At 46.0% G+C, this 23,826-nt stretch overlaps 1 protein-coding gene across 2 annotated transcripts in view; it reads right to left on the reverse strand.

The window, feature by feature from the left end:
* Nucleotides 1-23,826, reverse strand: part of GALNT9 (polypeptide N-acetylgalactosaminyltransferase 9) — a 684,555-nt gene that overhangs the window by 363,190 nt on the left and 297,539 nt on the right. For both annotated transcript variants that reach the window (XM_044990515.1, XM_044990516.1), the window contains one exon: nt 208-420. In XM_044990515.1, coding sequence (XP_044846450.1) covers nt 208-313 — 106 coding nt within the window. In that variant the 5' untranslated portion in view covers nt 314-420. The remainder of the gene's footprint in view (nt 1-207; nt 421-23,826) is intronic.

Below are 23,826 nucleotides of genomic sequence, written 5' to 3' on the forward strand. Positions count from 1 at the left end.
ACCTCAGGCAGGCAGATGAAAAGACATGGAGCTGGGTTTCAGGAAGGCAGCAGTTGGTCGGATTCAGCTCAATTGTGGGGCCTGATTTTCAGAGGTGCTGAACACCCACAATTCCTACCAAAGTCAAGGGGAGCTGCAGGTACTCAATGTCTCTGGAAACCAGGCTTATCTCACCTTTCGGTGCACTGTCGTGTAATTGAAACTTACCTGCTTCAAGTCCTTTTTTTCCTCCTGTATTCCTAATAAAGCAGAAGTGAAGAGTCCTGCCGTGGAGTTGTCTGGTGAGCATTTGCCCCTTCCAGCACTGAAACATTCAGAACTCCATTTTACATCCCCAGCAGAGTCTCTTCTTCGTAGAGGATAAAACCGGAGGCTTTAGGAGGGTGTTTTGCCCTCTGCATCATGATCTCGCACAGCTTCCTGTAGAGCAATTAAACAGAAGGGGAAGCATCACTTTCAGACAGCCCAAAAATCACTCTCATGGTGACACTCATTACATCTGAGTGAAAGGAGGGTAGGATTGGTTCTATTACCCATAGAAATTTTATTTTACCTCCACCAGGGATTTATTGATTGGCAAATATGAATAAACAGAAGTTCTAGCTGTTTTAACTAAAGGAAACTGTAACACCCAGCAGAACGTAAATGTCACCTGCGTTTAAATAACCTTCCTCCCAGACTGACCCTTTTTTGCCAGTCCTTGCAGAATCCCCATAATCCTTAGCAGGCAATCTATTATTCAGGTGCTTTGTTAGCTGTGTGTGTTTGGCACTCCTTAAAATTATTCAAATCAAGGCAACTAGGGCATTGCACTGACCTGCACCACAGAGGTTTACAGGCAAGTACAACTTGAAGTGATTTCAACATGATTCAGTCAGACAATATTTTGTCAGTTTGGTGCAGCTTGCACGTCCTTCTACGCTGGAATCGCAAGCCACTAGGAAGGCACCCTACCAGATGTCATTTGCTGAAGTAGGGGGAATAGGACAAACACCCTTTTCCCATAGAGATGGTGCTGAACTGGAATGCTAGATTCCCATTGACTTCAACTGAAGTTGAAGGTCTTCAGCACTTCTGAAACCCACCTACAGATTCCATAACTACTCTGTGGCCCAGATTCTGCCCTGAACTACCCTAGCATAAATCTAGAGTAGCCCCACTGAAGACTCCACCCAAACACCCTCAAATGTGGAAGACCCTCAACTTCAGTTGAAGTCAATGGAAGGTGCAGATGCTCTGAAAATCAGAACCCACAAGTAGTTAGAACAAAGAACCGGAAACCAGCGGGAACATGGATTTTAATCCTGTTATTGATTCAATCTGACCTCAGGCTAAACACAAGTGAGCCCATTCTGTGCTGCCTATTGTACCAGGTTCCTTATTATGTATAAAATGTATTTTTATTTACAGCAGCACGTATGGCCCCAGCTGAGAGCAGGGTATCATTGTCCTAGGTATTGTACGTACACATAGTAAGAGGCAGTCCCTGGCCCAAGATCTTACACTCTAACTGGACAAAAAGAGGCAAAGAGTGGGAGAAAAGCAGCATTGTTATCCCTACTTTCCAGATGAGGAACTGAGGCACAGAGAGATTGGGTGGCAGAGCTGGAGATCACTTGGTTCCCAGTCCCATGCCTTAGTACGAGATCTGTATAAGACAAATCATGTCGTTCTCTTTCCTGTACATAGCAGAGTCCAGAAGTGAAGATAGTTATTACTCCCAAACGAGGCTTTACTGGCAGGTGAGGTGAACGGGCTACATGCTGCTTAGCATATGTCTACACTGCAATCGGGAGATGTGACTGCAGCACGCATAGATACACCCAAACTAAACTGATGAGAACTAGCTCAAGTAACAATAGCAGTGAAGCTGAGGCAGCATAGGATGATGCGCAGGTGAAATCCACCCACCCAAGCTGCTGGCTGCTGCCCAGGCTCAGGGTTGCAAGTCCCTCCTGCCACTTGTGCAGTTGTGGTTACAACCTATTTTAGCCCAATTGCTCAATCAGCACTAGCACGAATAAGTCTCCTCGAGCTGGGAATCATACCCCACCTCAAAATGTAGCCAGACCTTTTGTCCTAGATCTGTACAGCACCCTGCACAGCAATGGGGCAACCGAAGCTGGTGATCATCAAGTTAGCCAGTGCCATACAGAACCACTCCAAACAGCCGGCACCCAGAGACTCAGCCTCTCTACCGTCACTCCCACCAGCATGCCTGTAACCCCTGAATGAGTCCACTTGGAAATGCCAGCTCCAGACACAAGTGGCAGCAGTTGGGCATGGGCCGTTTGCTTCCCAGTGCACATTAGCCAGGTGCTTTCAAGCTGATGCCATGGGAACACGAAGCAGTGCTTGATTCCCTAGGAAGCTAGGGAACATTTTCAAAGACTCTCATTGTACCTCCATGTACCAGCGCACTCATCCTCCCCGCCCCACCCCAGGCCCCAGTACAGGAGCACATGGGATTTTGGACTCTGAAATTGCCCTGGTGATTACACCTACAGCTGGCAAAATCAGGGAGAGCCAGATGGTGCCTTGCCATTGTCACGCTGCTGGCCATACAGAAGGCAGCTGGGAGAGGTAAACACTCCCACCACAATCGTTACAGAGGGAAAGAGTGAAGAAATGCATTTCACACTCGTAAAACTCCAATTTATTGCTAGAAGAAATATAGTAGCTCACAACTTCCAAAAGAAAAAAAAAATATATAAAAAAGTTTATCAGCAGTATGCGATCAGTTATGTGTGACTGGAAATAAGAATCTATTTCAACAACAGGAAGATGGATTAAATACCCTTTGATACCCATTCGCCATTGGAAATGGTTGCTACCAGAGCAAGAGGATGGACAGGGATGGTGTCCCTCGCCTCTGTTTGCCAGAAGCTGGGAAATGAGCGAGACGGAATGGATCACCTGATGATTACCTGTTCTGTTCATTCCCTCTGGGCCATCTGGCATTGGCCACTGTCAGAAGACAGGATACTGGGCTAAATGGACCTTTTATCTGACCCAGTATGGCCGTTCTTATGTTAAACGCTTATGACAGTCCTTCACTTTAAGTACCTGAGCAGTTCCACTGAAAGTGTCTGTTTGCATGCTTAAAGATAAATGTGAAACGTTTGCAGGATCAGAGCTACAACTGTGTTCCCCATCGGTAGCTAGTTACCAACATTAAGTTTACAAGATACTTTAAGGGCCAGATCCTCAGCTGGTGTCAATCTGCACAGTTCCATTGACTTAAATGGAACTACATGGATTTGCACCAGATGAGGATTTATGGTTTTAGCCTAGGAGAACAGAGTATTTTTCCTCTTCTGCAGGTTACTGAAAAGTTTTTGTTAACATAAGACAGGCCTGTCTGATGTGGTAACAGAGACAAAGTTATTTTATTTTGTTTTTTTTAAAGGATTTTTTTTAGCCACTGGTTGCAACACAGTTCAAATGAGCTACAACAGACTGCACAGTCATGTGACCTTCTGCTGTAAAATGGAGCATCTTGACCCTCCAGGCTCAGCTGGAAAATAGTGCCTTTGCCAAATGAAAGGGCTCATGGAGTCAGCTGTGTGTATCTGTACTGAGCCAAGCATGGGCTGCAGGTGCAGTGCAAATGTGGCAGATGTGCAATGTAATTAACAGCTTCCATTTAACTCCAGGATGGAAGTGAACAGGAAAGGATCTTGAGGGTGTAAATGCAAAAGAACAAGAAACACTGGGTGGATTTTCATGGACAACCAAGAGGAGTATATATCTCCTCTCAAACAAACACCCACATCCACACACTGTTTTGTCTCCTCTCACTGCTGTTCTACCTGGGGAATAAGTACAACCGTAGCCTATGATAGTTGTTAATTATTTATATTACAGTCATGCCTAGCCATCACAACGGAGACTGGGGCCCTGTTGCGCTAGGTGCTGGACATACACATAGTAAGAGACAATCGTTGCCTTTATTACAGACTTTATTACAATCCTCATTTTATCCAAGGGGGTCTGATGCACAAAGTGATTGAGCGAGTTACAGAGGGAGCCAAAGGGTGGCAGAAAGGCTGTATGTGCCAGACGCAGTTCTCAGTTACACCTAGGCAACTCCATTGAGTAAGAGTACGGGGCTGTAACTGGCAGCAGAATGTGGCTCATAGTTGGATACAGCCCACAAAATCAGAAACAATCACCAAAAGAGCCTGCTTGTGCTCTCACTCACACTGGTGTAACTTCACTGGTGTAAATGGAGTTACTCCTGTTTTGCACCAATGTTAGGGGAATACGGAAAAAAGCCCACAGGTATCTTTATCATGAAGGCTTCACCAGATATTAAGGAGATAGAAAATAACAGGTAGGAAAAAGGCTAAGAGTAAAAAGCAGCAAGGGGATCTCCTAAACTAACAGGCTGAATTCTCCCATAAGGAAAAGGGGAGTCAGTATGGCAAAGGTGCTTTTGCTACCTAAATACCCGGTTTCTTTATCTCTAGAGTCTCAGGTTAGCATACAGCTGTATGAGACACACAAAACTCACAACTCCACCGGTTTTCAGAGTCAAGATACCAGAAACAAGTAGTGCATTTGTATTTCATTGTCTGCAGATATGGCTCTTCTATCCATAGCCTCAATCTCCACTGGCCTTGTTTGCTGAAGAACATTAAAAAGGGACCCTAGAATCAAACAGCTCAGTGGTTAGTGTGGTAGGATTGATGGTATGAGCTTCCCCTATGTACAACGTGGCTCCGTGGCTCATTCCCTGCTTGCATGAGTTTGTTTCAGAAGAAGCTGAAGCTGTGGTGGCTTCCAGTCTCACAGCTCAAAGAGAGTGGGAGCAATGAGCATATTTTATCATTCAAGACTTGTGGCTTATTTATGTATTTAGGGTTAAATTGTGACTTGGGCGAAGTATCTGTACAAGTACTGGGAAGAGGAATCCGCCTTGAACTCCTACCCGGGCTGCTATTTGCCTGCATATTCTCAACCCCGGAGGAGGCAGGTGGCGGCTTGGTTCTCTCCTTGCACTTGCTGCGCAGTGCGGCTGAGCTAGTGCATGTGGGGCAGTAATATAGGGCTTGTAGAAGCTTGCACAGCGGTTTCTCATCCTTTGCCATACTGGGTTCCCCATCGCCTCTAGCAGGATCATTCCCATTTAGCAATATGGGAAGGGCCAGGTGGTCCACAAAACCCAAGCTAAGAATCTTTGGACGAGCAGTAAATTAACACTTCCTCACCCTCGGAGCCAGGAGGGGAGGAAATATGACCCAAAGGGCTGTCTGAGAGACAGTGGCTCCTGCCTCTGCTCCTGGGACAATGCATCTTACACATCACCCCTGGCAGAGGGCAGTGCCTCGTGGAACTATCCACACCTAGGTTAGTAGTTTATACCATGCTATTAACTAAAGATTAGGCTGAACAAGCTCCCCTGGAGCAGTGAATCCCAGAAGAGCTGGCTAGGTCGGCTCAAGTGACTAGCAGTGACATACTTAGCCCTGGTCTACACACAGAGTAGGTTGACGTAAGCTGCCTTGCATCAACCCAGCTATGTAAGCATCTACACTAAAATTTTGCTCCCGCCAATGTAACTCTCCACTACACTGACCTAACAACCACCTCCACAAGCGGCGTAGAGTCAATGTCGATACCCGGCCCTGCTCACATCAAAAATTCCTGGCTTTCAGAAGCCATCCCACAATGGCCCACACTGACACTTGAATCTGTGCAAGTGCTCCTGGCGAGGTGGTGCACCACTGCCACAAGGAGCAAAGTGTAGACACACACAAGTGATGTCATTACCGCAGTGGCATAAGTTAGGTTGACTTAATTTTGTAGTCGAGACACACCCTTAGCTATGAAAAATGCTCAAAGTTTAGATACCATGAGCGTTAACGCCTCCTTGCGATGAACGGAGACAGCTCACAACACTCTCAGAGCTAGATACTGAGATCTGGCTCAGGAACCCTCATCATAGTTCAAAAGTGGGTGATGCCAAGTTGTCTTAAAGCCAGAACTGCACACACCCTGATCCTGGAATTGTCCAGGCATGGGGCCAGTTCCTGGCACAACCTAGAGCGGCCTTCAGATCACCTTTGTTTACATCAACTGCCACCGTCCCCAAAGGGCCATTATAGAAACCAAAAGCTGCTGGGACATAAAGGAGCCCCAGTCCACCCCCTGCGTTTGTGGCTAGAAGGATGTGATGTAGGAGCTCTGTGCTGCCCTATGATTCTCCTCCACATGGAGAATGCTGGCTTCACGGCAGCTTTGCACCACAGGTGCAGCACAAAGCTGCCCAAATGAAAGGCCAGATTTAGGCCCATCTGTCAGAGCACTCCTGTTCCAGGCCGAAATCTTGGGACATGTAGCCATGCATTGGGATGGGGAGTACCACCCTATGAATGGGTATGGAGAAGCAGGGGGCAGGAGAAAACTGCCTTTTAGAGTTTTTCAGACCACTCTGGGCACCCCTCTGTTTTTAATTGAAAAGCTGCCTGCAGAATGCTCTTGCCAGCCGCATGGTCATTTCCAAACTCATTAGCATGCATCATGATAATGACTTTGGCAGAGAGAAATGTGTCTTTACAGCAGCCCTTTCACCTCTGTAAGGCATTTTCCTTATGGTGTTAACTGTCTATTTGCAGTTTCCAAATAAAACTGTCAGTTGTGTAAATACTGCCAGCCCCAAGAGGACACTGGCACCAGCCCCCGTTCTAAATGGCACCTCGATTTGGAAATCAGAAGGACAAAACTGAATTCTTTGTAAACTTAAAAGCCTTTCTGCAGCTGACTTCGCCATCTCTTCCCAGGCTTTGGCTCCTCCCTCCCATCTGCCTCTACACATGCTCAGCAGTTGCTCTCCTACCTTCTTATTGCTGCCAGCTATTGGCCTCAGAAGACACCAAGCCCTGGAAGCAAAAGTCTGAACTCTTAGAGACAGGCAAAATATCCCCAAACTGTGGGGAGATTTCCTGAGTTTTGGTTTAGTTGCAAGTTTGAAAGTTGGATCGTGCTTGTGGAAAGGGCACCTGAGTTTACAGAAGCCATTCAGATGAGGCTGGGCAGATAGATTGCTTTGCCTCTGATTGTTTGTCATGGATAGAACATGAAACCAGAAGGAAAAAAAAAAGGCTGGCCATTTAGTTGTGAATTAACAGGAAACAAAGCCCAGGAAGGGTTGAGAGTACATGCGGATGCAGGGGCGGCTCCAGGCCCCAGCACGCCAAGCACGTGCTTGGGGCGACAAGCCGCGGGGGGCGCTCTGCCAGCGCCGCGAGGGTGGCAGGCAGTTCTGCCCTTGGCGGCTTGCCTGCGGAGAGTCCGCTGGTCCCGCGGCTTTGGTGGACTTCCTGCAGGCGTGCCTGTGGAGGGTCCGCTGGTCCCGCGGCTTCGGCGGACCGTCCCCAGGCAAGCCGCGGAAGGCAGCCTGCCTGCCATGCTTGGGGCGGCAGAATTCCTAGAGCCGCCCCTGTACGGATGAAACTGAAGACAGTGTTTGCATCATTCCCTGAGAAGCAGAACTGTGGAGTTTTCACTCATCCGGCAGACACACACACTGGTGGGGTGGGGAAGAAGCTCCCTGAGCAAAAGACTGGGATAGCCACATTATCCACCCATGGCAAAGCCAAAAATGGATTTGTGTTCATGAACTTTGCCCTGAGTAACGAGCAGGGAAGCTTCAGACTTTAAGACCATTAGATCATCTAGTGTGACTTCCTGTAGAACACAGGCCATGGTGTTTCGTCCAGTAACTCTTGTATTGAGCCCCAGAAATTATGTTTGACTAAGGATATGTCTACACTGCAACTGGGAGGTGTGATTGCAGCACATGTAGACCTACCTGAGCTAGCTTTGAGATAGCAGTGAAGCCACGACAACAAGGGCGGCAGCTACTCCAGTACGTACCCAGGTTCTGGTGGGCAGGGCTAGCTGATAGAGCTGCAACTTCATTACTATTGTTACTCGAGCTAGCTTTGATTAACTAGATCAAAGGCCTTGGCTACACTTGCCACATGGGTCGACGCGGTGAGTTCGACTTCTCGGAGTTCGAACTATCGCGTCTAATCTAGACGCGATAGTTAGAACTCCCCGCGCGCTCCGGTCAACTCCGGAACTCCACCACTGCAAACGGCAGTGGCGGAGTCGACCTTGGAGCCACAGACTTCGATCCCACGGCGTCTGGACGGGTAAGTAGTTCGAACTAGGGTACTTGGAGTTCAGAACTTGCGTACCCTAGTTCGACCCCTGCCCTTAGTGTAGACCAGGCCAAAGCTAGTCCTGGTATGTCTCTTTGTGCTGCAATCATACTTCCCAATTCGAGTGTAGACACATCCTACTGCAGATCTTCCAGAAAGACATTTAGTCTTGTTCTGAAGATATCAACAGGTGAAGAACCCACCAGTTCCTGCGGTAGTTTGTTCCAGTGATTAATCATCCTCACTGTTAAAAAACTGAGCCTAATTTCTAATTTGAAGGTGTCTGACGTGCAGGATTTGATTAGGCCGTATAGCTGAGGCTCTGTGCTATAAAGGAATGTAGAATCAGAATTTCCCCCCAAATACAGCTGATCTTTTCCCCACAAGAGTTCTAATATTCAATGAGCATTTTCCTCCATCAAAATTAGAAAGGTACTTACTGAAGCTGGTCAAAAGTATTCAGAATTAAGTTGTCTGGTTTGAAAACAATATTTTTTTGAGAAGAAAAATCTCTTGACATTTTCCAGTTTTGGGGTCAACCCTCCCCCACCCCACCCCAAAAAAACCCAATAAAAAACCCCAACAACAACCTTGGTTTTCAAAAACTAGATGTTTGTCCAAAAAGTGGAAACTTTCTGCAAAATATTGAACAGACAGACAATACAGTCCAACCAAGGAAGTAGTTACTTGCACTGCACTGCCACACATTCATTATCCATTTTCTTCCCCCTTTGGGCTCTTAGGCCTTTCTTAGTTTCAGTTCTTTCTAACCTGCTTCCGCATTCACACATTTTCCATTCTATCCTACTTGCCTTCAGCATTTGATATCTCAGACATGTCCTCTCTTAATCTTCTGCTTCCTAATGAATTCAAGTCTAATTTTCCTAACCTCTCCACACAGCTATAAACCTCCCGAGACCTTTTATCATACTAGTTACCCTCTTCTGCACCTTTTCTAATTCCTCAACATGCTTTCTGTAATAAGAACAAACCACTACAGGCAAAAGCCACTTTCCTGGAAAGTGGAGCGAGATTAATAGAAAGCACAGAAGAATGCTAATACCTACCCCATATCCTTCACCTTCTGTTATGGGCACCAGCTGATGCCCACTTGCAGCATGGATGGCTCCTTGTCATCCTGACAGAAGAGGATCTTATTGCCACACTGTGGAATAGAAGCAGCTGATCTGTCGGGGATTGTGTCTTTATCCTTGATCTTTTCACACTGTGTAGAAGGCCTGAAGCTAAATCCTATCCTCATGGGATACCTAGGAGGTCTTTTTCAAGCGACTTTAGAGCTTGTGGAAGGTGTCATATTGGCAGCCTTTGAGACTAAATATATTTTTCCACAGTAAAGATATGGCATGGGCAGTGGCAGAACATGCTTCCTTAAACTATTTCACCAGCTAGTCTCCACCTTGGTCTAGACAGACCAGGTCTAGGGGATAAAGGTAAAACTCACCCTCTAGCACTTTCACAGCACATAGGCCTCGTGCTGATTTTCAGCACAATATGAATTTCATTCTGAGTATAGTTGTGTCTCCAAGGCTGTTAGGTCATTGACCTCTCTGCTGAGATGGCCAGCAAGGGGGCCAGGTGTAGCTGTTGTGGATGTGTATCCTCTAGAAACTGGATACTTCCCCCCCACACACAATACATAACCATAAAAATTGCTGCTGCAGGAAGTTGAGGCCAAGAACTTAACAGGATTGAAAAAGAGCTGGCTGTATTTTTAAAAAGTCTTATTGAGGGCGCAAAAACAAACCATTCCGATGTGCAGAAAGAATAGCAAATATGGCAGGCGACCAGAGTGGCTTAACAGAGAAATCTTTGGTGAGCTTACACAAAAAGGAAGTTTACAAGAAGTGGAAACTTGGACAGATAACTAGGGAGGAGTATAAAACTATCGCTTGAGAATGCAGGGCTGTAACCAGGAAGGCCAAAGCACAATTGGAGTTGCAGCTATCAAGGGATGTGAAGGATAACAAGAGGGTTTCTACAGGTATGTTAGCAACAAGAAGGTGGTCTGGGAAAGTGTGGGCCCCTTACTGAATGGGGGAGGCAACCTAGTGACAAATGATGTGGAAAAAGCTGAAATACTCAATGCTTTTTTTCCCCTCGGTCTTCACAGACAAGGTCAGCTACCAGAGGAGGAGGTGAGCAGCCCTCAGTGGTGAAAGAACAGGTTAAGGACTATTTAGAAAAGCTGGACATGCACATGTCCATGGGTGCGGACTATAATGCATCCGAGGGTGCTGAGAGAGTTGGCTTATGTGATTGCAGAGCCATTGACCATTACTTCTGAAAACTCGTGGTGATCGGGGGAGGTCCCGGATGATTAGGAAAAGGCAAATACAGTGCCCACCTTTCAAAAAGGGAAAAAGAATCATCTGTGGAACTACAGACCAGTCAGCTTCACCTCCGTCCCTGGGAAAATCATGCAGCAGGAGCTCAGCCACATTCAAGGGTAAGGACAGCAGGGGACTGGGGCGGAGATGTCCTGTGCAGATCTCAGAGGAGAATTTAGCTGTGAAAAGGCAGCTCTGCAGAGTACTTGCCTCTAGTCTCCAAACCTCAGCCTTGCCCTTTCCATACAGCAAGCAATCCCAACAGTGCTTTCAGCAGCTTTCTTTGCTGAAGTCCCGTCTCCAGGTGCACGAGAGGACATGAAATAAAACATCATGGAACCCTTACAGAGGAATTGATTACATTTCATGAGATTTCTAGATTTCATTTCACTTGATAGAGGATAAAACAAAGATGTTGCCTCTTTGCAAATCTATGGAATCAAAAACCAAATGCCCCTTTAACAGAACAGCAGAAATTAGTCTCTTCTTATTAAAAATCATATTTAAATGATGGTGGTGACACAAATTAATTGCAGAGTTATCTGGTGGATGATAGAGTTATTGTGTAATCAGCACTGGAGCTCTATTTTTCGGAGTTACCAGTTACCTATAATAAATACTGTTATTACATGGCATATATGCATTATCTGACTGTTCGCTCAAGAGCCCAGTGATGCCATTATTAATTATTATTTTGTACTCTGGTCTTGTCTAGAGGCCCCAGTCGGGGCCCCACTGTGCTTGGTACTGTACAAAATGTACATATTGAACACAATGAAAAGATGGGTCCTGCCCCAAAGCATTTATAATCTAACTACATAATAGAAAATGGGTGGCTCCATCAAACAGACAGGGGAGCACCAGGTCACAGCGAGGCAGTTGTGATTAAGCAACAGTCCCAGGAGATACTACGCTACTTAAACCTGTGTAAGCCTTTAACTCAGGAGAGCATTCGTGTTTATCTGTGGCTCCACCTCATGTGCTCGGTGCTGCCCTGACATGCAAGGAAGAATTAGCCCTGCCCAGAGAAACTCCCAGCATGAGGATGGGCAGAGAGAGGGCAGGAAAGGGAAGCAATCTATCAGATTTTCTATACAAAATGACAAGTTTCACTCTAGGCAGAAACTGAAGGGGGAAGAGGGAGGGGCCTTGTGGATGAGCTCAGGAAGGTGGAGTCGCTGCAGCAGGGCGGAGGGGATTGCTTAAGGGACTGACAAAAGGGGGAATCAATGAGGGGTGGGAGAGGCTTGGCAAGAGGAGCAGATTTATACAGACCCATGAACGAGGTGACCAGTATAAGGAAGTAGGGGTGAAAAAAGGGAACTTGTATAAGAAGAGGTGAGCAAGTGACAAGCTAAACATCCAAGCCCTTTAAGAGAGCCCCTTTCCATCCAGCTGAGCCATGTGCATTGCATGCGAATGCTCTGTGGGAGAGAGAAGAATTTCTAATGTCCTAAACCTATTGATTCCAGTTTCCTTTGCTCTCCCGTTTGCCAGGTGCTTTAAAGGTCACGGACATTTGCTGATCCCTGTGCACTGTACACATCCAAAACATACAAGCCCATTTACCCACCTTCTTCCTTTCTCTCCTCCCACCTCCACTGTGTCCCCTGCCCGTTACCTTCCTCTTAACCCTGAGACCTTCTCAATTAGCCGTGGACCCTTCTCACTGCCCATTCCAAGTCCAAGTCCCCACTGCAGCACCATTACACCCCCAACAGGGTACAGATCTCTATCTGGTGTCCATTGGACTATGACGGAAGATACTTAGGATCAGCACATCCCTTGACTTGACCAATTCAGTCCTTGTTTAACTCTTCCCTGGTTAGAAGTGATGGATAAAAAGGTTAGAACCCCACCATGAATCAACAGCATTCCAGACACACACATACACCCCTCTCTGTTCGGGTAAATTTCTCCTGATGTGAGAGATGTATAATAAGATATGGTGGACAGAAAGGAAGCAGGAGTCTATGTTGCCAAGAGGACCAAAAAATAAAATAAAATAAAATAAAAAGTATAACTGATCAGTTTTGAAGTCTAAGACAGATGCAGGGACCAGCAGCTAGAGCCGCCAGCACTGGGACTGCAGGATTGCCATGGATCTAATAGAGTTGTGGATGTAGGGAGAGGAATGACAATGGGTTGAAATGGGAAGAGAACCAAATACTTCAGTGACTCTCAAGCAAGAGATGCTCAGCTGGGTGAGTGGGAGCATATGGGATTGTGCCATAGCCTGAGAACTTTGGAGGCAAGGTGGCAAGTAAAGACCTAGACACAAAACAAAGTTGGGATAGTTTGGGACAAGGATTCAAACTCCTTGGGGGCGTCTCTGAATTTGTCCCCTCTTTCAGAGGAGAAGGAGAAATGCCCCAGTGCACCTAACCCTTAAGAAATATATTAGTCTACCAAAGGATCTTACATTTATAGCATCTTTCTCCCCAAACAACCCTGAAGCACTTTACATTGGTCTATATTCACTTTCACCTCTGTGGTGGAGAGCAGCAACCAACTAGCGTGTAACACAATGGGAAGCAGGAAAATTTTAGCCAAGGTTACCTGGGCAAACTTCTGTTCTGACTAGCTGTGCCATAGGATGTCGAACACCTGTTCAGAACAGTCTTAAGGTTTTCATCCTTGTGCTTTTTGCCTGCATTTCTTGTTGGTCAGAGAATTCCTGCTGATTATAGGCCTGCGCCAGCCCAGGAGCATTAGCCATCACTGGAAGATTTATTTCTGCCTGTTTTGTTGTGTCTCTTGGTAACAGCCGAGAAAGTGTTTTGTGGTGTTTCCTTGTTAAGATGCTTTCCAGTAGATCAGTGTTAAGCTGTAATTGTAATTTGCTCTTCTAGAACACCCATTTCTCAGAAGTCTGTGAAGGCCCAGGCCAAATCTTAGCCAAGCCAAATTTTGCTCGTCAGCCCTTTTGCCTCTCAGCTTTGATCTATCCTCAAGTACCTTATCAGGGGAATATAAGGTTATTTACCAGCTATTTAGCCAATGTATTCCATGCCTGTTGACAAGAACACTGCATTATTCAAGGTGCCGGCACCACTTCCTGTGATAACTCAGAGGGAGCTGAAAGTCATAGAGAAAAATAATGCATTTTCTCTGTACTGTATTTGGTATACTCTGCGGGGCTGGAACTATTTGCATCGTGGGGGCACTGAACCAAACTGTAAATCCGGTATATGATGGAAACCACTTCAAGCCTGCACCCCCAGTACCCCCCCAGTTCCAGCACCTGCGGTTACACAGCACATGAAAGGTGTTCCACAGACATTTAAAGGGGATTGTCACTTGCTTTGAGAGACAAGGTTTCCATTTGAAGTTTTACACGACAGTGTGTGCAGGATCCTCTTGAAAATGGAGGTGGGGGAACCCTGTTATTTCCAGACTGATTCTGTCATTCCCCATTTGGCAAAACAGATCTCTTTCCCCCTGGTGTTTCAGAGATGAATCCTGTCGGTACTTCTCATTAATTGTCTTCACAAGTGTCAGAGGTGATGAGTGGCACACAGAGACAGTTTTTTATTTTAGGAGGCAAGTGGCAATTTTGTTTTTGGAAGAGATGTGGGACTTGCATATGATGGAAAGCTAAGGGTTTCACATCCACTTTCTGCATAAACCTCACTGTGCTGGGCCAGACCACAGTGGTAGACAACCTGGAAACGGGAAGTCAGCCCCAGTGTCTTGCAATGGAGCAAGGTACCTACAACTTCTCTCTCACCTGGCAGGCAACCAACATAGTCCCAGTAGGTGGTGGCATTGGCCAGGAAGTACATATGCTCAGAGGCTACGCTGATTCCACCACTGGTTAAAGGGCACCTGTTGAGCCACTAGATGAGATTCAGAACTTATCTACACTGAGGATTAGTTCCAGTTCCAGGCATCAGTAGCCAGCCAGAGTGTAGCAGTATCCGTGCAAACCCCTAGCATAAAGCTGCTATTTGCACCCACTCAGTTTACCCAGCTTGAAACCCAAGAAAGCTGCACTAGTGGAAAAATGCTGCATACTATGAGTCTCAACAGCGCAGCTACACAGCTGGCTGCAAAACAATAGCTGGGACTGGCGCAGATCACCTTTTAGACAAACTGCCTGGAGAAGGCTGCAACGGTTAGTCATCCTGGTACTTGGAGCCAGTGTTACGGTTCTTATGGGTAGGACTCCCCGCCCTACGGTTAAGGTTCCTAAGGATAGGGCACTTGGATAGGGAAGTTGGAGGTATGGTTAGGGTTCCTATGGGTAGAACGCCCTGACCTAGGGTTAGGATTCCTAAGGGTAGGAAACTTGGAGCTAGGGTTACGGTTCCTATGGGTAGAGCTTCCCGCCCTATGGTTAGGGTTACTGTTGGTAGGGCACTTGGAGCTAGGGTTAGGGTTCCTATGGGTAGGGCTCCCCGCCCTAGGATTATGGTTCGCAAGGGTAGGGTACTTGTAAAGCTAGGGTTAGGGTTTCTATAGGTAGGGTTTCCCGCCCTAGGGAAACCCTTGCTACAAGTGCCCTACCATTAGGAACCTTAACCCTAGGGCGGGGAGTCCTACCCATAGGAATCCTAACCCTAGCTCCATATGCTGTACCCATAGGAACCCTAACCTTACGGCAGGAAGCCCTACCCATAGGAACCCTAACCCTAGCTCCAAGTGCCCTAACCACAGGAACCCAAACCCTAGCTCCAAGTGCCCGACCCATAGGAACCCTAACCCTAGCTGCAAGTACCCTACCCATAGGAACCCTAACCCTAGCTCCAAGTGCCCTATCCATAGGAACCCTAACCCTAGTTGCAAGTGCCCTACCCTTAGGAATCCGAACCCTAGCTCCAAGTGCCCTACCCTTAGGAACTCTTACCCTAGATCCAACTGCCCTACTCATAGGAACCCTTATCTTAGGGCGGGAAGCCCTACCCTTAGGAACCCTAACCCTAGCTCCAAGTGCCCTACACAAAGGAACCCTAACCCTAGCTCCAAGTGCCCTACTCATACGAACCCTAACCTTAAGGCGGCACGCCCTTCCCATAGGAACCCTAACCCTACCTCCAAGTGCCGTACCCTTACGAACCCTAACCCTAGGGCGGGAAACACTACCAATAGGAACCCTAACCCTAGCTCCAAGTGCCGTACCCTTAGAAACCCAAACCCTAGGGCGGTAAACACCACCCACAGGAACCCTAACCCTAGCTCAAAGTGCCCTATCCTTAGGAACCCTAAACCTAGCTCCAATACCCTACCTATACGAACTCTAACCCTAGGGCATGGTGACCTACACATAGGAATCCTAAACCTAGCTCCAAGTTCCCTACTCTTAGAAACCCTAACCCTAGCTCCAAGTGCTCTGCCAATAGGAACTCTGACCCTAGGGCGGGAAGCCCTACCCATAGGAACCCTAACCCTAGGTTTGGAAGCCCTACCCATAGGAACCCTAACCCGAGAGCAGGGCACCATATGCATAGGAACCGTAAGCTTAGCTCCAATTGCCCTACCCTTAGGAACCCTAACCCTAGGGCGGGAAGCCCTACCCAAAGGAACCCTAACCCTAGCTCCAAGTTCCCTACCCTTAGAAACCCTAACCCTAGCTCCAAGTGCCCTATCCATCAGAACCCTAACCCTAGGTTGGAAAGACCTACCCATAGGAACCCTAACCCTAGAGCAGGGCACCCTATGCATAGGAACCCTAACCTTAGCTCCAAGTGCCCTACCCTTAGGAACCCTAACCCTAGGGCGGGAAGCCCTACCCAAAGGAACCCTAACCCTAGCTCCAAGTACCCTACCTATAGGAACCCTAACCCTAGCTCCAAGTGTCCTACCCTTAGGAACCCTAACCCTAGCTCCAAGTGCCCTATCCATCAGAACCCTAACCCTAGGTTGGAAAGACCTACCCACAGGAATCCCAACCCTAGGGCGGGAAGCCCTACCCATAGGAACCCTAACCCTAGCTCCAAGTGCCCTATCCATAGGAACCCTAACCCTAGCTCCAAGTGCCCTATACTTAGGAACCCTAAACCTAGCTCCAAGTACCCTACCTATATGAACTCTAACCCTAGGGCATGGTGACCTACACATAGGAATCCTAAACCTAGCTCCAAGTTCCCTACTCTTAGAAACCCTAACCCTAGCTCCAAGTGCTCTGCCAATAGGAACTCTGACCCTAGGGCGGGAAGCCCTACCCATAGGAACCCTAACCCTAGGTTGGGAAGACCTACCCATAGGAACCCTAACCCTAGAGCGGGGCACCCTATGCATAGGAACCCTAACCTTAGCTCTAAGTGCCCTACCCTTAGGAACCCTAACCCTAGCTCCAAGTACCCTACCTATAGGAACCCTAACCCTAGCTCCAAGTACCCTACCTATAGGAACCCTAACCCTAGCTCCAAGTGTTCTACCCTTAGGAACCCTAACCCTAGCTCCAAGTGCCCTATCCATCAGAACCCTAACCCTAGGTTGGAAAGACCTACGCATAGGAACCCCAACCCTAGGGCGGGAAGCCCTACCCATAGGAACCCTAACCGTAGCTCCAAGTGCCCTACCATAGGAACCCTAACCCTAGCTCCAAGTGCCCTACCCAAGCAACGGCATTCCACTAGAAGAATATCAGAATCAGAAAGTTTTGGTTTCCAAAGGATAACATGTCTAGATGCTTAAAACGCCACATGGTCTTTATAACAGTAACCATTTCAGTCCTGGATACTGACTGCTGCCATATGAGTTTGGAAACCTGTCAGGTGACTGGGACCAGGCAATAAACTTTCGTTCCCTGCTGGCAGTCTGGTGTTGCATTCTGTAGGTGATTTCTTACACTGCAGTGTGAATATACCATCCTTTCCTGGAGGATAAGCTATAAAGACTCGAGAGCCAGAACAATTTCGAATAATATTTTTTTAAAAGATTACATTTTGAATCTTAAATTTGACTATGTCCCTTTAAAAATTGTTGACATTTAAAAATGGATATTGGTAATTTGTCATCTTATACCAGAGATACAAATACATCAACTCATATGACTTGAACGTTACATCTTTTTTTTACATCCCTGATCTATTTTGTCTACCTTGACTGCAGTTTCTTCGTAACAGGAAACAACATTGGTAAAGTTTGTTTTCAACTTGTGCTCTGAAACAAAACTCTAGGAAAAGGGCCTAAAGATCCTTTAAGCTTATTCACACTATTCATACAAATCATTTTTTCTGCAGTTATCTACTGATAAAATGTACATTCCATATTTTATCAATTTGCCTGCAAATAATACTTGAAGCATTAGCAAAAATATGAGTCCCATGTTTGCAGAAAAAAGGGATTATTAGTTGTTACACTGAAGGCAAGTCAGTCAACCCAGCCAGCCATTTAAACAAAATGATCAAAATCAAGCATAATTAGTTTTACCTGTTTGTAGAGGTAAAAACCAGTTAATTCAACTTCTGTACTAGTGAGTGCTATATAAGTAAATAAATAGCATGATCCAGGCCTTGCTGACTACTTTAATGTCATGGGTATCCTCTAATTTGTACTGTCAGTAATTCTGTTTATCTTTAAGAGGTTGGTAACTAAATTACGTGGTAAGATATGGAAGGGTTAGGCATCACAAAGGAGTTTAAGAGCCGCTTTAGTTTCACCTACCACAGTGGAACAGCATTTTTCACTCTGATTCAATTTATGTCATCCATTAAATCTGCTTAAAAGGGGAGTCCAGCAGTTCCTGCATACTCCAGATGCTTTCCACAGAATGCTGTGTTCCTTGGTGACCAGTAAAGCCCAGGGAACTGAACAACCAATGGACTGTGTTGCCTCAAGTAGTGCAGAAACACTGCTAATTAATGCTAAATTACATCCCTTTAGCTGACACTCTGCAAAGCAATGGAAAGTAGGAAGAAGGGGGGGGTTTCAATGCTGGAACTGAAGTGTTACATTTGCAGTCCTTTTCCTGTAACAGCTCAAAGATACTTTACTGTTGCATTTAAAGAGGCATTAGAATACCCTTAAGAATCACGCAGTGCAGTTCATTGAGAATTCTCTCTCAGCACCTGGCCCTGTATTCAGCAGGATGATGCAAACCAAGCAAAGCTGGGGAAGGGTGTAATGAGTAGTCTGTACCGTACTGGAACACAGAGCAAGGTACTTTGACAAAATGATGACAGACTGCATTAATGGCATGTTAGATGGAAGCCTGTCTTGTTAAATGAAGTGTCTTTGCGTACAGTGAAAATAATGAGATCCCTAGTGTAGGCCAAGCTATTTTTAAGAAGCCATTTTGGTTCTACACCAAGGATATCAACCAAACCACAAAAATGTTTTCAAACGTGACTTGGGGTGACATGACTAGATGGCAGTGCATGGTCTGTTCCAGCATTCTGAACAATTTAACATGATACGTTTCAGAAAGTTTGGGTGTTGAATTGCTGCTAACTCTTATTTGTTTATTTCATTATTAGATCTGTAAACCTGTAATTATCAGTGCAGGGCTGTTTCCTCCCTTCTGTACAGTCAGACACACCATGTAGTTAAAGTGCAAACAAACCATCTCTCCAGTATTCCCACTGGAAACTCTCCCATCCTGAGCCCTCGCCTCAGGCTTGGGTTAACCTCGGGGAGCCTTCAGCTAGTTTGTTACATTTTACAGCTTTCCTCTCAGACTTCCAAAACCCTCCCAGCAGGTCAGTCCTGCACACCTGTATCCAAATTCCCAACATTTCCTTCTCCTCTCTGTCTACAGACACCTCCCTCCCCCTCTCAGGCTGCCCCCGGCCTGCTCACTAATTCCTGGCCTAGGCCCTCTTAACCTCCTTCTAACAGCCCTTGCAAGGAAGGGCCTAACAGCCATTCGCCTTCAGCAATTTCTGCTTCTCCAGAGACTTCCCCCAATTTGAGCAACGGGCCTTGCCTTTATTTCCTGCCTTGCACTCAGGGTCACATGACACCCTCCTCCACTACATCCCCACCAATCCCAACGTTAAAAATGTGACGCTTTCTGGCACACTGGGGTGCACCTCCGCTTAAACAGCCACGCAGCACTGCAGGCCCAATAACAATTACAATTCACAAAAACAGAGCACTAGCCCCCACAGGGGAAAAAAATCAAATGACAAACTCCTCTGAAAGTCAAAGTTCCCCCAAGCCCATCAGGCAGATGCAGTTCAGGCACATCAGTTTCATAGCCAACAGCACAAAAGGGAGCAATGTGGCTAGCTTCGTGTCCTGACTGCCTTAACCTGATGGATCACGTACCCATTTTGAAGCTGGCCTTTCAGGGAGACTAAGCAAGACTCAAACCCAAGCCCTTTGGCATTGTAGGTCCCTTAGCCACCACACCTCCCTCTGAAAGTCTAGGAGGAGAAATAACCACAATAACCCGCTAGACTAGAGAAATGTTTAAGTACATTGGTAGAGCAAAGAGTAATTAAAAACAGTCTTATAAAGCTATAAGAAAAAAGTTTCCAGACATAACACATCCCTCATCACTCAACATAACTAATGAATGCTACTAAATTAAAGGCTAAAGCAAAAATTAGAAATCTGACACTAAATAATTTTCTCACTGGATTTCACAGAGAGAATCCGCTGGCTTTGTTCCTCGTGTTATACCTCTACATAATTACACAAAAACAGAACGAACGCCAAAATAAGTTAGGGCCTGATCCTCACCAAGTGTGCATCAGCTTAGCTCCATTAACTCATTAGCTTCAATGCAGCTGTGCTAGAGCCAAGGATGCGACCTTGGCTTGTCAACATGGTGCTGGCAAAGTGCACTGGAGGAGCATGACCCATAGAGCTCTCTAACATGCTGTGTCTTAACTGCCCCATGTAGACTCTGCTGGTGCAAACTAAAATGTACCTAATTCACACTGATGTAGTTTTATTTCAAACAGGCCTTGGTATGTTAACACAAACTTAACATTAATTTGCACCAACAGGGTCTACACAGGGCCAATGGAAAGATCTGGGTCTACACAGGACCATTATTAGATCTGTAAACATGTAATTTAAAATCAAGGGCCTGTCTACATGGTGTAGTCAAGCCTATTAGAAGGAATGGTTTGTAGGGTGCTCTACCAGTAATAGATAATACTTAGTTCTGTCCTGAGTGCACGGGACTCTCGAGGTCCCTTCCGAATCTATGATTCTATGTCTACAAAATCACTCCCCTCTAATGTGCTCACCGCACTGCGTAAACAAGCCGTTGGATTTAAGAGGGAAATGGGCTTTTCCTTTGGTCCTGACTTCTGCCAATGTATTCACCAAATAGTCTGGAAATGATACATCCAACCAATGTTGACTAACCTGAACATTAAAGCCATTTGCAATTCAAGGGTTTAAATAGTGTAATAAGAGGAGGCCCTGGGATATAAACCTTGGTATCAGAGGCCCGGTATGAGGCCTAAGGCCTGAACTAAAGTAATGGTCAAGACTTTGCTAACATAAAGCAAAGTTAAGCTGTGAGCCAGAGGCAGGCCCTGCTCACAGAAGCTGGCAAGGAAAGAGCTTATGCTGCAAGAAGATACGTACCTAAAAGGTACTGAACACTAGATATCAGAACATTCACATACTTGCACATTCCACACAGATAACAAAGAACAGGCTGGCCCATCCCAATGACAGGGGCAAAAGGGTAAAATGATGGATAGAGTTGTTTTGATCGAACCAACATGTACAAGGTAAAAGGCAGCACCTAAATACGTAGAAAGGTTGAACCTTGCTACGTAGAGGGATGGCCCCTCAATACGTCAGGTGTGATGTGTAACTTGTTTGTATCTGTGTATAAGAATGCATCCCTGGGGCGGTGTCTTTGTCCAGCCTAGGGGGCAGTGGAAAATCCCGCCACTGACTGAGCTGAGTCCATTGCCAAGAGGCACTTTCTCGTAGTATGCCCGGTAGACTAAGTAATCTACGGGGAACTGCCATTGTGTCCGAGGTCGCAATAAACCTAGTCGACGTGACTTTGCATCTTACTGGACTCTGTGGTTATTGGGGGTTCTCGTCGGGTCTGCTGTGTCAGCTATCTGCGCAGAGCTGGGGCAACACACAGAGGGAACTCACGCACGCAGTCGAGTGATATCAACAAGGAGAGAGCAGAGCACCACACCGGTTCAACTCTGACAACAAATAGGTCACAAATTGTTGCTTCTGCTCTCTGATTGGATATTGGAAATTCTTGAATGGAAGATTAAGAAGTAACAAATACACAACAAATGTATGTCTGGTATGAATATCAAACTCTGGGGATTGCCCAATCAGGGCCGGCTCCAGCTTTTTTGCCGTCCCAAGCGCTGAAGAAAAAAAAAAGAAAGAAAAACCCGACTGAGCTGCCGCTGAAGTGGAAGAGATGGAGTGAAGGACCCAAATTGCCGCTGAAGACTAAAGCGGAGCACTTGAGCTGCTGCCGAAGTGCTGTGGAAGACCCGGATGTGCCGCCCCTTTCTATTGGCTGCCCCAGGCACCTGCTTCCTTCACTGGTGCCTGGAGCTGGCCCTGTGCCCAATTTTATTCAGGAATAATAGATGCTGTCCAAATAATCTAAAAAAAATAGCAGCACAACCTTACAAATAAGTCAAATTTGAGACATTTGTGAATATACTTGAACAGGGATGTAGGGGAGTCAATCACATTTTTAAATCAAAATAGGTCTAATTCAATCAGAAACTCTAGACTTACTGCAGAAGTTATTGGGTGAGGTTATTTGGCCTGTGTTATGTAATAGGTCACACTAGATGATCACAAATGGACCCTTCTAGACTTATTGATGAAACTATTAATCTTTTGTTTTCCATTATCTGGCTAGCTCTAAAGAACACAAGACCTGGCGGCACAGAGTTACAGTCACTTTTGCACCAATTTAGGAAAGGTCATTCTTTAAAGACTTAAGCCTCTATGTGCAGAATTGCTTGTGTAAGAAATCGGTCCAAATTCACCCTTGGCGCAGCTCTGCTGACATCATTAGAACTAATACACCAGTGGTGACTTTCACCCACTCACCTCCAGATGAGGGAGCTAAGTTTAAATAAAAACATTCGTGGAATAGGCACAGAAGGCTCAAATCACATGCATCACAGCAGAGTGGTTTATAGATCCCTGGGCCAATGGTGGGTAAAAGGCTCCTCTTGTTTTCCTGCTGACTATTTAGCACTCAACCAGAAGTGAGTTAGAGTCAGATAAGGGACTGCTCCTTGTTGCAATTGGCTAGCAATAATTTCATCCTAGACAAACATTTTTAAAACGGAAAGGAAGGTTGGTTTATAGTCTTGTCTTATTTTGAAATCTGCAGTAGAATAAAAGAGCCTGACCAGTAAAAACTGGTCTCTAGGGAAAAAAAACAACAACATGTAATCTGTCATTCTGATATCTGATAAAAAGTTTTGATAAGAGGGAGGCTGAGAGAAGAGAATGATTTCCCCCTATATATTGTCTCCTTTGGAGTTTCTCTGGAGATCTCAGGAGGGATGGAAAGGCCGATAGGTCCAAAAGCTCTGAGTTTATCCATCCCTCATGGATTCGATTCTGATTAAGAGTGTTTTCTTTCTCCCTTTTCTGAGAGACTTGCTGAGTTCCAAAGCCTTTTCATGTAGCACTCTGAAGATGTTTGTTCCCTTTGTTGTTTGGAAGATTAATTCTCATTTCGACCCTATAAAGAGCTGAGAGAGATGACCTAATTGGCTGTCTCTTTTCATTTCGGACTGCAAACTTACTCACAGGGTTTTCACAGGACCCCTTTGTCCAGTTCTTGCACCCCAGCTTTATTACTTCTTCTCTCATCAGTAACACGCAGGCATAAATCATACTGTATCCCCTTCTTCAGATGCCATTGTTCCCTTCTGACCGACAGCAGCGTCCAGTGCCTTGCAAGTTGGCTTCCCAGTGGAAGAGAAATCAATGACATGGAGTCTGGATATACTCCAATTATAACTTTTATTTTACATGCATACGCCAGTCCTGGAACAGAATTGGTCAAACAGCATGCAAGGCAACCACTTCTTCCAGGAATCTTAGACCAATACCAATACCTGGGTTCCCAGAGAGCAGCTCTGCGTAAAGAACTGACTCTAATCGGAGCCCAAGGCAGAGAGCAGCAAGCGTTTGTTCACACAGCTCCCTGTCCCCAGGAACTGCGTTCACATAGAACCTTGGATAATGTAAAAGGCATGAAAACACATGATGACTTCCTAAGAGGCAAAACATGCTCACATACACATACTAAGAAAAAAAAATTGTAACAGTGCCATCTGGTGACACTTGTCCAAACAATTTTTTAGGGATTCCCTATTTAACCTTTGGTTTCAGAGTAGCAGCCGTGTTAGTCTGTATCCGCAAAAAGAACAGGAGTA

Source organism: Mauremys mutica, chromosome 16 (assembly GCF_020497125.1).
Source record: "Mauremys mutica isolate MM-2020 ecotype Southern chromosome 16, ASM2049712v1, whole genome shotgun sequence".
NCBI lineage: Eukaryota > Metazoa > Chordata > Testudines > Geoemydidae > Mauremys > Mauremys mutica.